This window comes from Budorcas taxicolor, chromosome 13, assembly GCF_023091745.1.
Source record: "Budorcas taxicolor isolate Tak-1 chromosome 13, Takin1.1, whole genome shotgun sequence".
NCBI classification, from domain to species: Eukaryota; Metazoa; Chordata; class Mammalia; order Artiodactyla; family Bovidae; genus Budorcas; species Budorcas taxicolor.
Window position 1 is genome coordinate 29804634 of NC_068922.1, and position 16129 is coordinate 29820762.

Below are 16129 nucleotides of genomic sequence, written 5' to 3' on the forward strand. Positions count from 1 at the left end.
CACATGCACACACATGCACACACATGCCCTTGGTAGTATTTAGCTCTGCTGCATCTGTAGGGAAATCACTGTAGGATGCTGTGCTGCTCTGCGTCTCTGGCCAACTCTGTCCTCTGTGACATCATGTTGCAGCTTGAAGTTGACCATAGTGGGGATAGTTACATCACAGGAATCAGCAAGTGCTATGTATCAAAGTTTTACTAATATTTTCACCATCTAGAATCCAATGTTGGGTTTCTTGAGGCCAATTCGTTAGGTTGTATTGTAATAAGTTACATATTTTTACAAGGTATTTTTGCCCCTGTGGTTGACTTTTTCCTCCCTTCAATAAACCCCATTTCTTCTATGTGATAGCAACAAGCTCAGTTAAGTTCAGTTCATTTCAGTCACTCAGTTGTGTCCGACTCTTTGCGACCCCATGAATCACAGCACACCAGGCCTCCCTGTCCATCACCAACTCCCAGAGTTCACTCAGACTCATGTCCATCGAGTCAGTGATGCCATCCAGCCATCTCATCCTCTGTCGTCCCCTTTTCCTCCTGCCTCCAGTCCCTCCCAGCATCAGAGTCTTTTCCAATGAGTCAACTCTTTGCATGAGGTGGCCAAAGTTTTGGAGTTTCAGCTTTAGCATCATTCCTTCCAAAGAAATCCCAGGGCTGATCTCCTTCAGAATGGACTGGTTGGATCTCCTTGCAGTCCAAGGGACTCTCAAGAGTCTTCTCCAACACCCCAGTTCAAAAGCATCAATTCTTCGGCGCTCAGCCTTCTTCACACTCCAACTCTCACATCCATACATGACCACTGGAAAAACCATAGCCTTGACTAGACGGACCTTAGTCGGCAAAGTAATGTCTCTGCTTTTGAATATACTATCTAGGTTGGTCATAACCTTTCTTCCAAGGAGTAAGTGTCTTTTAATTTCATGCCTGCAGTCAGCATCTGCAGTGATTTTGGAGCCCAAAAACAACAAGTTAGAACAAAACTTCTATGTATACTTAAAGTCACTATATCTTTGGCCTTTTTGTTTTCTTTTCCTATCCTGACATTCGAGGGTAAGGAACTTTGTTCATTTGGAAAAATTCTTTTTTGATTGCTATTTTTTCTATGTTCTCTTGTCTCCTGGCATTTCCACTTTAACTGAAAGCTGGACTTTTGTTTGTGTGAGAAGTGTTTTTTAAAATTTAAAAATGCTCGCTCATAAAATCTTGTGGATACTTGGTGTTTTAAATCTACTTTTGTTACTATCCTGGCTGGTAAACACAGAAGAAACATGACAAACGCCAGTAATGAGATTCTGTGCACAAGAGTTATAATCACACACTCCAGTGTGAATCCAGGCTCCCAAATCTTCAAAGAGTAAATTTTCTTTTGTCTCCAAATTACATATTAAAAAACACTGATAGAAAATAATCCCTTGTTCTTGAAGTAATATCTTTGGGAAACAAATCATGGGAGAACTTATCTCTGAATCAACTCTAGATGGAAAGTTTTTCTCCAACATGATTCTGCATTTATGAACATGGAAATTTCTTAATGAATAACAAATGTACTTATTAACAAAACAGAAATAGAGTCACACATGTAGAACAAACATAGTTGTCAGGAAGTAAAGGGGTATTGTTGCCATTGCTGTTTAGTTGCTAAGTTTTAACAACAAATGTAAATGGGTGGGCAAGGGATAAATTGGAAGACTGGGAGTGACATACACACATTACTATATATAAAATAGATAACTAATAAGGACAAGGAACACTACTCCATACTCTGTAATGACCGATATGGGGAAAGAATCTGAAAAAGAGTAAATATATGTGTTTGTATAACTGATTCACTTTGCTGTGCAGTAGAAACTAGCACATTATTACACATCGGCTACCTCCAATAGAAATTTAAAAAGAGAGGTGGGATTTGAAGTCTAGAATGTGGTGAAACATGTTTCTCTGTGGCGGTCTTCTCTCCTCCCTTTACCTTCTTTGCTCTTGACCAGCCTGACTCCTCCTCACATTTCCACTCATCACCACCATTTCTGATGGCTCACAAGCCACTTGGCTTTGTGCTTTGCTGAACCTCAGAAACATCTGGGGTCGGGCCTAGAGATTGTGATTCAGTATGTCTGGAATGAGACTATAGATGCCCTATATTGTTTGGAATTTCCACACTGTTGTTTAACTTTTATCTTTCTTGATTACTTTCTCTCCACCAAGATTATAGAAAACTCGAAGGCATAGAGCATGGAATATGAAGCTTACACCTTCCATAGCACCTAGAACAGCGTGCCCAGGAGGGTTTCATCAATCCTTCTTGACTGACAGTGTGAACGGATGGTGAACAAACACATCCAATAGTTGGGTTATTCAGTGGTTATCCCATATCCACCAATTTGACTATTGCTGTTGCTGTTCAGTCAGTAAGTCATGTCTGACTCTGCGATCCATGGACTGCAGCACACCAGGCTTCCCTGTCCTTCACTATCTCTTGGAGTTTGCTTAAACTTATGTCCTTTGAGTTGACGATGCTATTGAACTATCTCATCCTCTGTTGCCAGATTCTCCTCTTGCCTTCAATCTTTCCCAGCATCAGGGTCTTTTCCAATGAGTCAGCTCTTCACATCAGTGGCCAAAGTATTGGAGCGTCAGCATCAGTCCTTCCAATGAATATTCAGGGTGAATTTCCTTTAAGAATGATTGGTTTGATCTCCTTGCTGTCCAAGGGACTCTTGAGAGTCTTCTCCAGCATTACAATTCAAAAGCATTAATTCTTAGTGCTCAGCCTTTTTTATGCCCCAACTCTTATATCCATACACAACTACTGGAAAAACTATAGCTTTGACTATAAGGACCTTTGCTGGCAAAGTGATGTCTCTGCTTTTAATATGCTGTCTAGGTTTGTCATAACTTTTCTTTCAAGGAGCAAGCATCTTTTAATTTCCTGGCTGCAGTCACCATCCACAGTGATTCTGAAGCCCAAGAAAATAAAATCTGTCACCCATTTGATAGCACCTTATAAAAAGTTTAATTCTTTCAATTATTGAGTTGGACCTCCGCTCCTATCGATGAGATTAGGAAATTCAGGAAGTTGTAAGAGAAGGCTGTAACATAAGATGAAGGCTGTTGTTCATGACAAGGGGCTGTGGACATGCTTTCACCTCTGCTACCTAATTCACTGATGCAAAAGGGCACCATCTGGGACCTGAACAGACTTAGTGGTAGGCAACAGCCTGTAAACAATGCAATTCATTGTTCTTTATTTTAAATATTCTCCAAATGCAGCATTTCTTCCAGTTTCAGTAGAAAAAAATTTTTCTCATTTTTCCAAGATGCTCTGGAGCCCTTGGGAAATGTGAAACATGAGTTATTATGCTGTGATTGGTGGGATTGGCACCAAAGGTACAGAAGTCCTCTGTCTGCAAGTCAAAAACCTGGCACAGGTAAGTATTTAATTTATGAAAAACATGAGCAGAGTCCTTTTATTGATTTCATGTTCAAAGTTGAATGCTTTCAGCCATGATCTTTACATAACAATGATGTTATTCTTACATTAAAAATTTGTCTCTTCTTTTTTTGTGGCAATCTACTCCTGTAAGAGCCATCATTGCCATATTGTAGCCAAGTTTGGATTGAAAAAGCAGCTGGTTAATACCCATTGACAATATGTTGAACTTTTAACCTGCCCCAGGTAGCTACTATACCTTAAAGAATGCCCTATCCTTCTGTCATTGCCATGACATTAATTTTTTTTATTTATTTTTATCTATGTATTTATTTGGCTGCACTGGGTCTTAGTTGTGGTATGTGGGATCTTTTTTTTTTTTTTTTGCTTAGGCATGAGAACTCTTAGCTGCATCATGTGTGATCTAATTCCTCGACCAGGGATCGAATCCAGGCCTCCTGCGTTAGGAGTGAGGAGTCTTAGCCACTGGGCCATCAGGGAATTCCCTGCCACATCATTTAAATTGTGGTTTGCAGCCCACCAGCTGCCTCAGTTATGTACTAGTGCAAAATGATTGGCTTATGGCCATGGTACTAGTAAAAAATACAGAGTTGGGAACAAAGAGAATGGGGAGTGAGGCTTTTGAGTTGAGTTGAATGGAGAGTGAGGGTGGCCAGGACCATCAAGAATTTCCCCCACTCCCACCTTCCCTGCTGCTTAATTCCTTCTCAAGAATTATTTTTAACCACACATTCATTTTATAAAGCCTTTGTTTAAATACTCAATATCTCCCAGAAACAAAGCCGTGTGGGACAACAAAATCTAAATAATTACTGGTCAAACTTTAAGCTCTTAAAGAGGTCTCTCTTTCAAGTAACAATCACAGCACAGGGCATCATTTAGAACTGAAGAAAAAATTTTTCTGACCAGTATGCATGTTTATTCTTGGGCTTCCCTGGTGGCTCAGATAGTAAAGAATCTGTCTGTAATGTGGGAGACCTGGGTTCAATCCCTGGGTTCGGAAGATCCCCTGAAGAAGGGAATGGCAACCCACTCCAGTATTTTTGCCTGAAGAATCCCCATGGACAGAGGAGCCTGGTGGGCTACAGTCCGTGGGGTCGCAAAGAGATGGACATGACTGAGTGACTAAGCACGTGCATGTTTCAGTTCAGTTCAGTCGCTCAGTCATGTCCGACTCTTTGCGACCCCGTGAATCACAGCACGCCAGGCCTTCCTGTCCATCACCAACTCCCGGAGTTCACTCAGACTCATGTCCATCGAGTCAGTGATGCCATCCAGCCATCCCATCCTTGGTCGTCCCCTTCTCCTCCTGCCCCCAATCCCTCCCAGCATCAGAGTCTTTTCCAATGAGTCAACTCTTCGCATGAGGTGGCCAAAGTACTGGAGTTTCAGCTTCAACATCATTCCCTCCAAAGAAATCCCAGGGCTGATCTCCTTCAGAATGGACTGGTTGGATCTCCTTGCAGTCCAAGGGACTCTCAGGAGTCTTGGGCAAACTAAAAATAATGCAGCAAATCATATCAGCTAAGAATTGTCAACTTTCTCCCTGGGGTTAAGTGAAGTGAAGTCACTCAGTCGTGTCCGACTCTTTGCGATCCCATGGACACCAGGCTCCTCCGTCCATGGGATTTTCTAGGCAAGAGTACTGGAGTGGGTTGCCTTTTCCTTCTCCAGGGAACTTCCCGACCCAGGGATCGAACCCAGGTCTCCTGAATTGTAGTCAGATGCTTTACCGTCTGAACCACCAGGGAACTGTGGCACTAAATAGCATGGTGGTGGTGGTGGTTGAATCACTAAGTCGTGTTCGACTCTTGCAACCTCATGGACTGTAGCCCACCAGGCTCCTCTGTCCATGGGATTCTCCAGGCAAGAATACTGGAGTGGGTTGCCATGCCCTTCTCCAGGGGATCTTCCCAACCCAGGAATCGAACCCGGGTCTCCTGCATTGCAGGCAATTTCTTAACTGACTGAGCTATGAGGAAAGCTGTATGAGGGAACCCCTGGGTTAGGAGGGCAGAAAATGTTTGCCTTCTCCTGGGTGGTGGGATAAGACTGTTAGACTTCCACGACCTAGTATGTTCTTTGACCAGCAGGTGGGGGGCAGTTTGCAGTAATGCTCTCCTCTTAGCCATCAGCCTCTGAGACTGGAGTAAGCAAAAGCTGTGGAAGTACAGAAGTCTGGGCTCCAGCTGTAAGAAGACATGAAGTGACTTGTGTCAGGCTTTCCAGGATCTTTGGAAGTGTTAACTTTGATCTGGCAACACCTCAGAATGTCCCTGAAGGTTGTTCTGGTCTGACTCTACTTGGGCTAAATAGTTATTGTTTAGAAAATCCCTCAGTTGCTATTGATTTCTTCCACATCCACTGGGTCTTCAACAGGTAGATAAAGATGCAGTTTTCTTTTCTTTTTTAACTTCTATATATGGTGGAAGTACTTTGTATACAAATTTTTTATCATTTATTTTTGGCTGCGCTGGTTCTTTGTTGCTGTCTGTGGGCTTTCGCCAGTTGTGGTGAGCAAGGTCTCCTCTTTCTCTGCGGTATTAGGCTTCTCATTGCAGTGGCTTCAGTGGCTTCCCTTGTTGTACAGCACAGACTCTAGGGCATTCAGGGTTCAGTAGTTGTGGTGCATAGGCTTAGTGGCCCTACAGCATGTGGGATCTTCCTGGACCAGGGATCAAACCCATGTCCACTGTATGGGCAGGTGCATTCATAACCACTGAACCATCAGGGAAGTCCTTAAATTTTTTTCAAAGATTTATTTTATTGAAGTATAGTTGAGTTACAATTTTGAGTTAATTTCTGCTATACAGCAAAGTGATTCAGTTATATTATATATGTTCTTTTTTCATACTCTTTTCCATTATGGTTTGTCACAGGATATTGAATATAGTTCCCTGTGCTACACAGTAGGACCTTGATGTTTATTCATCCTATATATACTAGTTTGCATCTGCTAACCCCAAACTCCCAGTCTATCCCTCCCCCACCTCCTACTCCCCGCTGGCAACCACCAGGATGTTCTCTGTGTCTGTGAGTCTGTTTCTGTTTTGTACATAAGTTCATTTGTGTCATATTTCAGATTCCACATGTAAGGGACATATGGTATTTGTCTTCCTTAGAGAGGCAATTTTCACTCCATAGGTCTTCTACTGGAATAGTGTGTCATGCCCAGAACTGATGGATGTCATCTAGGATAGTCATTCCCCCCTTGACCACAGGGTCGGAATGATTTTAGTCCTGCTTTATTAAAGAGTTATGCTTCTTCATTTCAGTAGGATGTGATGCTCAAAGTAATCCTAGGGATAGACAGTTATCATTCACATTGTGTGGGCTTGGGAATTCAGTAACACCCATGTTTCCCAACTCTAAAGTAAAAGTAACAGCCAAAAGGCAGAATGGCAATGAGCAAATTGTTCGCATCCCAGTGGTACCTGAAGCAGTGCTTGGCACATAGTTGGAAGTCGGCACTTCATAAATATTTGTTGAGTAAATGAATAAATAATGGCTTAACAACAACAGCAGAAAGACACAGTACACTGGTCTTTTCTTTAGGTCACTTGTTCAAAGCTGGAGATGATTTTGCCTCCAGGGGACATTGGCAATGTCTGGAGACATTTTTTGTTGTCACAACTGGGCTGAAGGTTTTTACTGGAATGTAGAGGGCAGGGGCCTGGGATGCTGATAAACATCCTGCATTGCCCAGGACCACACCTCACAACAAAAAATTATCTGAATCAGAATATTGATAGTGCTGAGTTTGAGTTTGAATAATCCTGCCTTGGGTTTGTTTTTTTTTTTAAAAGGTTTCATAAAAACATTTTTAAAAATACCTTTAATTTTCTTCCTGTTTATTATAGAAAAAGTTATATAAGATTTGTAAGACTATAGAAATATTCTGAATCATAGAAAACATAAGAATCTGGAGCTACAAAATTCTGTATTTTTAACTAGATTCAAAAGGATTTACCACTGGATTTTTCTATGGTACAATGAGCCAAATGAATTTTTGAGTAGTTAAAATAGGGGCAAGATTGCATAGATTTGGTAGGGGTTTTAATTTAGCCCTGCCTCCCCACCCCGCAGATCTTCCCCAGACAACAAGGTCACAACACGGTATCATTTAAATAAATAGCTCCTTCCACAGGGAAAAGATTAATCTGCTTAGTGTAAAAGAGATTTTAAACCTTAAAAATTCACATAATCAATCAGTCATCTCTAGAAGTGTGGGATGCTATAGTCCAGACAAGCCAAAGCAGTGAGAAGTCTGAAAATCAATGTCCCTGACACTGTACTGAGAAGCTCATCTTGCTGAAGCCCAGGATGTGGTATCACCAGACAAGAAAGAGTTAGGACAAGAAAGACTTAGGACTGAAGACTTTCCCCTTCTAAGTTGATTATATTTTAATTTTTCTGGGCATATGGCTTGAATTATGTAATTATACTCAGCATCATTTCATTAACTACTATCTAGGGAACTACTAGACAGTGGTGAGTTAAATAGATCTGTTTAAATCTAAGTCACCATCTGAAGGACTCAGGGACTCAGGATATAAACTATATTCACCCAACATACCACACATGCACACACACACAATGGTATCGTTTAGCCATAAAAAAGAAAGAAATCTTGCCTTTTGCAACACCAAGAATGGACCCTGAGAACATTATGCTAAGTGAGATAAGTCAGACAAAAAAAATAGGGTATGATCCCACTTATGTGTGGAATCTAAAAAAAAGCCAAACTTATAGAAATAGAGAACAGTGGTTATCAGGGTCTGTGGGTCAGGGAAATGGAGAGATGATGTTTAAGGTACAAACTTGCAATTAGTGCATGGATTAGTCCTGGAGATCTAATGCGCAACATAGAAATTCTAGTCAACAACATTGTAGAACAGACCAAAGCTGTTGAGAGATTAGATCATAAAAGTTCTCAACATACACACACACAAGGTAATTATGTGAGGGGACAGAAGTATTAGCTAACCTTACTGTGATAAACATTTCACAATATATAGGATCAAATCATCATGTTGTGTACCTTAAGCTTACATAGTTCACATGTCAATAAGATCTCAATAAATCTGGAAAAGTATCAACTTCATGTAGTGGGAAAGATGACCAGCTGTCCTTGGCTCAATTCCTCCACAGAAATTTATTTTAAATTTTTTAAAAATTAAAGAAGTAAATTTAAAAAAATTTTTTTAAATTAATCTAAAAATTAAAAAATAAAAAATTTAATGGAAAAAATTTGAAAATTAAAACATTGAAAAATCCTTTTAAAAAACACTTCCCTCTGAGCTTTTGAGAAGAGGTTTCCTGTGAGTGGCACGTCAGTGCTTCAGGGTCTTCTTACCTGGAGAAATGTCTTGGCCCATAGCCGTGACCTGACTTTCAGGACGGCGCTTTCTCCTCCTCCTAGTTGTCCCACTGCACAGGAGATTTGTAGGCACTCAATGTTTGTACAATTCTGCAAAAAACAACAGCAGTGGTGGTGAATCAGTATCTTTAAATCTCGGTAGAGAATCAACACTAGACTCAGTTTATTTACATTCTGTTTCCTCAGAAGTCGTTGCTTAATCCATGAACTTTAAATAAAGAACAAATGCATTGAAACGATTAAGAAAAAACACAGTTTGGTAGGCAAGACATATCCACATTGGTGGTACTGTAGAGCTAAAATGGATCATAAAATACAATGTGAAATTTAAGCTCTGTTTTAAGGACTTCAAAACAATCTTTCCACAACAGCAACTGAACTGCTCCATTTCATTTTCTCAGAACTCAGGAAGATATTACTTATAGACAGTCACAGCCCCTGACCCTGAACTAAGCAAATCCTGAAACAGCTTCAGAGGAAGGTCCATGAGTCCGTATTATCTCAGAGACCCAGTGATATTAACCCATTGACAAGTATTTGTTCCATAACATTCTTCTGGCTAAATTACTTTCTAGTTATAAAGCAGAATCTTCTGCAAGTTCCAGCCATTAAACTGGTATTTATTTTTAATAATTTTTATTGGAGTATAGTTGACTTACAATGTTGTGTTAGTTTCTGCTGTACATTAAAGTGAATGGGGAATTGGTTCTTCTGTATAAGTTGTGTGCATGTTCGGAAGAGTGGAGAGAAGGGTGTTTGGGAGTGGGGTGGGCAGATGGAAAGGAGGTAAAGAAAGGTGGTAAAGAATCGTCCTATTTGTGCTAAGAAGTTTCCATTTGATTCAGAAGGTCCTGAGGAAGCCTCTGAAGCATTTTAAGCAATGGGTCTGATCATGTGTGTATTTCAGAAGAGAGGTGGTAGGTGAGGAAGAATAGAAGGAGGAGGGTGGGATGCAGGGAGGTTGATAAAGGCCAAATAAGAGATGATGGGACCCTGATACAATGGGAATGGAGAGAAGATGAATTTTAGAGAAGTTTAGGAAGTAGAATAGATCCATGGTAGCCAACTTAAAATTGGCACAGGGGAGAGAGAGAAATGGGAGAGCTCTTTGGGCTTGGTGATAGAGTGAATAGGTAACTGGCGTTACTGAGATTGGGAATTCTAATGGTGGGGGGCGGGGGCATTCATGGAGACAGAGAGTTGTGCACATGTTGGGTCTGGTGTGTTGATCAGACAACCAGAAAGATGACACAGTTTAAAGCAGCGGTCCCCAACCTTTTTGGTACCTGGGACCAGTTTCATGGAAGACAGCTTTTCCATGGATGAGGGGGTGTGTGTGTGTGTAGTGACGGTTTCCAGACGATTCAAGCACATTGCATTTATTGTGCACTTTATTTCTATTATTATTACATCAGCTCCACCTCAGATCATCAGGAATTAGATCCTGGAGTTGGGGATCCCTGGTCTAGGGTATAGGCAGGCTGGGGGCTGAGATGGCAGGAGGCACTTAGGCATGACTGGACTTAGGGTCAGGTAAGAATTTCTCTGAAAGAGCAGACTCAATGGGAGAGAAGAGGAGGGGCTGAGGATGGAATCCTGAGGTAAAGGAACATCTGGGGATGGGAAGAAAGGTCTGTGCAAAAGGCTAAGAAGGGGCAGTCCAAAAAGTAGGAAGAGAACCAGGGGAGAATGTTTTGGGGATGGCAAGGGATATGATGATTTCAAGAAGTGATCAAGAGTATCACACTTGAGGAGGGTTAGAAAGATAAGGTTTCTGTAAGCTGAGTTACAAAAGGGAGAATAGAGCTTAGGCAGATGCGATGATAACTATTACACAAAACCAGCAGGGGCCAAGATGAGAAAGGCTAGGATGTTCTCAGGCAGAGGAGAGATTATAGCTCTGTGTTAACAGATACAAATTTTTTCCTATGCAAATTGGAAATTATGATCCCAATACAGGATGCTGGCATTCTGCACTTTCAAATTCCTAATCAGAAATGGGATTCAGTAAGTTGTTTTTAACTAAACAAAAACTGTAGGAGGTCTTATTTAGCTTTTGATTTCAGAATAAACTTTGCATAATCACTCCCTATCCAGAACTGCTTTGACTTGAGGACATGGGGAGGTGGATGATTTGCAATTGTTGAACCAATAAGAGAGAAAGGGAATAAAACATGAGTTTCAGATATGGAAATCAAAGATTATCTTGCTCTCATCTGTAAGTAATAATTTTCTATGATGTTCAGAAGTTAAAAACCGTCTTGAAATAAAAATCTTTAGTGAGAAAAAATAGGAGGGAAAAATCTGACCCTACAGATTTTGACTTTACTGAGATTGGGTAAAGGCTCTTTACTGAGATTGGTCAAAATCTGACCCAACAGAAATGCATATAATTTTCAAATGAATTTTAGTTTATCTCTGTTGCCTTGGTGTACTTGTGAAAAATATGCTAAAGTGGAAAATGTAAAATATATTCAAATCTCAATTTTCTAAATTGTTGATCCTCATAGTTTGGGACATTGGTTTGCCAGAGGGCTTTCTTACTGCTACTGAATATGAGAATTCTATAGCTGTCAATCCTTGTTTTCTTGCTTTAAAGAGGAATTATTTATTAAAATTTAAATTGAGTTATAATTAATATATATAGTTGGGCTTCCCTGGTGGCTCAGAGAGTAAAGAATCTGCCTGCAATGTAGGAGACCTGGGCTTGATCCCTGGGTCAGGAAGATACCTTGGAGAAAGGAATGGCTACCCACTCTAGTATTCTTGCCTGGAGAATTCCATGGACAGAGGAACCTGGTGGGCTACAGTGCATGGGGTCACAAAGAATGGGGCATGACTGAGCAACTAACACAATTGATACATACCATTATTACTTCCAGGTATACAATGTCTTGATTTGATATTTGTATGTATTATGAAATGAGCACCACAGTCAGTCTAGTTAACATCCATCACCACGCATAGTTACAAAATTTTTTCTTATGATGAGAGCTTTTAAGATCTACACTCTTAGCAACTTTCAAATATGCAATGTGGTATTGTTAATTGTAGTCACCATGCTGTGTGTTATACCCTCATAACTTAAATCACTGTTTTCTGTTCTTTCATTCTTCCTGGAAGCTTTTTGAAAATAATCATACCATACTAATTCCATTATTTTAATCTAAACTGAATAGCATATAGATTCCCTACTCTTATATTTTGAAAAACATCACAGTGCCATAAAGATTTACAGAAACTTGAGTTGTATCTGCCAGCTGCTATAGTTTTTTGCCCTGTAACTTCAGGTACTTCTTTTTTATTTTTATTTTTATTTTATTTTATTCTTTACTTTTAAAATCTTTAATTCTTACATGTGTTCCCAAACATGAACCCCCTTCCCACCGCCCTCCCCATAACATCTCTGTGGGTCATCCCCATGCACCAGCCCCAAGCATGCTGTATCCTGCGTCAGACATAGACTGGTACTTCTTTTATAATGATGTTCCTCTCTTCATTTAACTGATTACATCAGACTCACTCCTTGCACTTTTGTGTCAATGGACATGAAACAAAAAGGCTTCATGTTTGAAACCTTTTATGTGGTTGGGATAAAATAAATGAATATGAAAGTATGTCCAAGACACACATTTTAACTAATTAAATGTTTATTGTCTTTTCAGTGGGATCTGGGGGAGAAAATAAGGCAAATATAAGTGTTCAGTCTGTTACCCTGACTTGAAAAATTCTGTTTTATACTGTTCTTTTTCTATATATTTGGTTACTTTTTGCCCTACCCATCCCTATGTGTCTCAACTTCTGAAGTGTTAGATTATGTAGGTTTTATCATCATTTGTTGCAGTGATCAAAGATACTTGGGGCAGCACCCTCATTATCTGTCAGGCCTGGCATATATTTTTAAAAACACATACATTTAGGTCCCTGGTGGTCCAGTGGTTAAGATTCTACTTCTATTGCAGAGGGCATGGGTTCAATCTCTCATTTGTGAACTAAGATCCCACATGCTGTATGGCATAGGCAAAAAATTTTTTTTAATTAAAAATAAAAATTTAAAAACACATGTATCAAACAAAACAAAACAATATTTTAACCCTTTTAAAGCATACAGCTGGGCTTCCCAGGTGGCACTAGTCGTAAAGAACTCGCCTGCCAATGCAGGAGACGTAAGAAACACAGGTGCAGTCCCTGCGTCGGGAAGATCCCCTGGAGGAGGGCACGGCAACCCACTTCAGCATTCTTGTCTGGAGAATCCCACAGACAGAGCAGCTTAGTGGGCTACAGTCCATGGGGTCAAAAAGAGTCAGACACAACTGAAGCATGCACGCACGCAAGCATACAGCTAATGGCATTAATATTCACAGTAGGCTGAGTGGGCAACTGAATCGAAAATGCTGAGCATGGAATTCCCTGGTAGTACAGTGGTAAGAATCTGCCTGCCAGTGCAGAGGACACTGGTTTGACCCCTGGTCCAGGAAGATTCCATATGCTGCAAAGCACCTAGGCCCATGTGCTGCAACAAGAGAAGTCACAGCTATGAGAAGCTCATGTACCACAACCATGAGTAGCCCCTGTTTGCCACAAATGGAGAAAGCCCAAGCAGCAGCAAAGACTCAGGGCAGCCAAAAATAAATAATTTTTTTTTAAAGAAAGTGCTGTGTCATGAATGCCATCCACAGTTTTACAAAGGGCTGACTAAGCTCAGGATAGATCCACCTCAGACCCCAATGCTTTGGGCCCAGAACATTTGCAAACACCATTCTTGACTCCTCCAGTGGAGCAGAGGACTATGAGATCCAGGGATGGGGTGAGACACTTCAAGACCCACTGCATGGGCAGTGTTTCTCCAGGCTCACTCCAACTCTCACCAGCTCAGTATCTGGGGACCAGATGATGACTGAATCTTTGTCTTCTTGAAAGGTATGAAAGGTCATGTTTTATGTTTCCATTATTAATTCTCCCATGTAGCCTCCAGGGCAGGTTCAGAAGAGTGAAAAAATTATATTCCAAAAAAAAAGAGTCTCTTTTGCATCTGAAATACATACTGCCAAAAAAATTGGTCATATCTGAGTTTGGGAGGTGACTGAAAAATGGTACTTAAAGTTGAAAATTGAAACCTCCTGCCTTTGGGAATTCTGTCTGGTCCAACCTCCTCTCTCAGATCTCCACGCTCTGAGACAACTCACCAGGATCTTTGCGGGGCTCTGTCTGTGAGGCTCCAATTGAGGCACGTCTCTCCTCCTGACCAGATGAGGGATGGTGGAGTTTCGCAAAAATGCACTCAGCTCAGGGGTGTCCTCCCGGGGGGCAGCCGGCTGCACAGAGAGCCAGAGACATTACACCAGGTACAAGAACACTTGTTAAACACTTGTTACCTTTTTCATTAGCCTTGAGCACCAGGTGATTTCTTTTATTGACTATGATTCACCTAAGAATTCAGACACATTCTCATTAATCAGCAGCATCCCCATCAGCAAGATGAACTACACTGGGCTTCCCTGGTAGTCCAGGAAATAGCAACTCACTCCAGTAATCTTGCCTGGAAAATCCCATGGATGGAGGAGCCCGGCAGGCTACAGTCCACGGGGCCGCAAAGAGTCGGACATGACTTAGCAACTTTTCTTTCTTTCCCTGGCAGTCCAGTGGTTAAGACTCTGTGCTTCCACTGCAGGGGGCGAAGGTTCGATCCCTGGTCAAGGAACTAAGATCCCACATGCCACGTGGCAGCCAAAACAAAACAAACAAAAGATGAACTACACTGGCGAGAAACAAGCCTCAACATTGTCCAGTAATAGGAATTCCTAAATCCTGGGGAATGCACTGCTGGAACATTTATCTTACAAGGATAAAATTTTAAGTGGGAGTTATTTCCCTGTAAGGACAGAGAGAATGTGGAAGTGACTTTCTAAGTGTGAGCCAGCAGTTTCTCACTACTTTCCTCTTGCAGTCTGTCAGGGAACTGAGGAGCATTCTGTATGGTGAGATGGATTCTGAGGTGGCAGAAAAGAGAGGTGCTGATGGTGGGAAAACAGCTGGATGTGGTCAAGGACCGACTTGGGCATGTCTGAGCCCCACACCCTGTAACTGTAAGACGTGCTCCCTCAGGAGAGAACCATATTCGGTTTTTTGAAATTAATTTTTCTTGGAGTATAGTTGCTTTACAATGTTGTATTAATTTCTACCGCACAGCAAAGTGAATGAACTATATGTATGTATGTATGTGTACATATATATACATATACACACACAGCCCTTTTTAAGATTTCCTTCCCATTTAGGTCACCACAGACCATTGAGTAGAGTTCCCTATGCTATACAGTAGGTTCTCATTAGTTATCTATTTTATGTGTTAGTTCCTCAGTCATGTCCAGCTCTGTGCAACCCCATGGCTGAAGCCCAGCAGGCTCTTCTGTCCATGGGACTGTCCAGGCAAGCATGCTGGAGTGGGTTGCCATTCCCTTCTCACATATTATCAATAGCGTATGGGCTTCCCAGGTGGCTCAGTGGTAAAGAATCCACCTACTAAGCAGGAGATGCAGGTTTGATCCCTGGGTCGGGAAGATCCCCTGGAGAAGGAAATGGAAAACCACTCCAGTGTTCTTGTCTGGGAAATTCCATAGACAGAGGAGCCTGTCTGAGATACAGTCCACTGGGTCACAAAGAGGTGGACTGGACTTAGCAACTGAGCATGTGCATGATCAATAGTGTCTATATGTCAATCCCAATCTCCCAGTTCTTCCTACCCTTCTTCCCCCTCTGATGAACCATATTCTAATGAAAATGACTCTTCTGTAACACCCCATGTGTACACTGTGTTGTAATGGAGCTTGTTTTCAGCCCTGAGTTTGTTTGGCAAGTGGTCTAGACCTTACGATGTTATCTCAGGCTCCATCCCAGTCATATCTGCTCACCAAAGAAACATTTTGAGAATCCCAATAAATCACAAATACTATCCCATTAAAATATTTTATTTTACACTGACTGAGTATAAAGCCTGAATTTTTGGCTTCCTGCTACCCCTCCCCACAAGCACATCTTTTGCTACCTGGTCTCTTTTTGTAGTCACAGAAGCAATCCTAGTATGCTCATCTCTGTGGGAAGAAAACAAGCTACACTGCAGCTGAAATGATAGTGCTCAATGCAGCCTAAGAACCTAGAAAAATCTCCTGGATAAACAGAAAGAGAGAGTTCAGGCTTCTTAGTAAGACTGCTCAGCCATGTGTGTGCTGACCTCCACCTGTGCTCCAGTGTCCTTTCTCACCAAGGGCCCAGAGCATCCTGCCTCCCAGCAAGTAGAAC

The 16129-nt window shown here is 41.3% G+C and overlaps 1 protein-coding gene across 1 annotated transcript in view; it reads right to left on the reverse strand.

The window, feature by feature from the left end:
• ITGA8 (integrin subunit alpha 8) overlaps positions 1-16129 on the reverse strand; it is a 194498-nt gene that overhangs the window by 17620 nt on the left and 160749 nt on the right. Inside the window, exons 26-27 of the mRNA XM_052651025.1 lie at positions 14017-14145; positions 8807-8920 (exon numbers count right to left, since the gene is read on the reverse strand). Coding sequence (XP_052506985.1) covers positions 8807-8920; positions 14017-14145 — 243 coding nt within the window. The remainder of the gene's footprint in view (positions 1-8806; positions 8921-14016; positions 14146-16129) is intronic.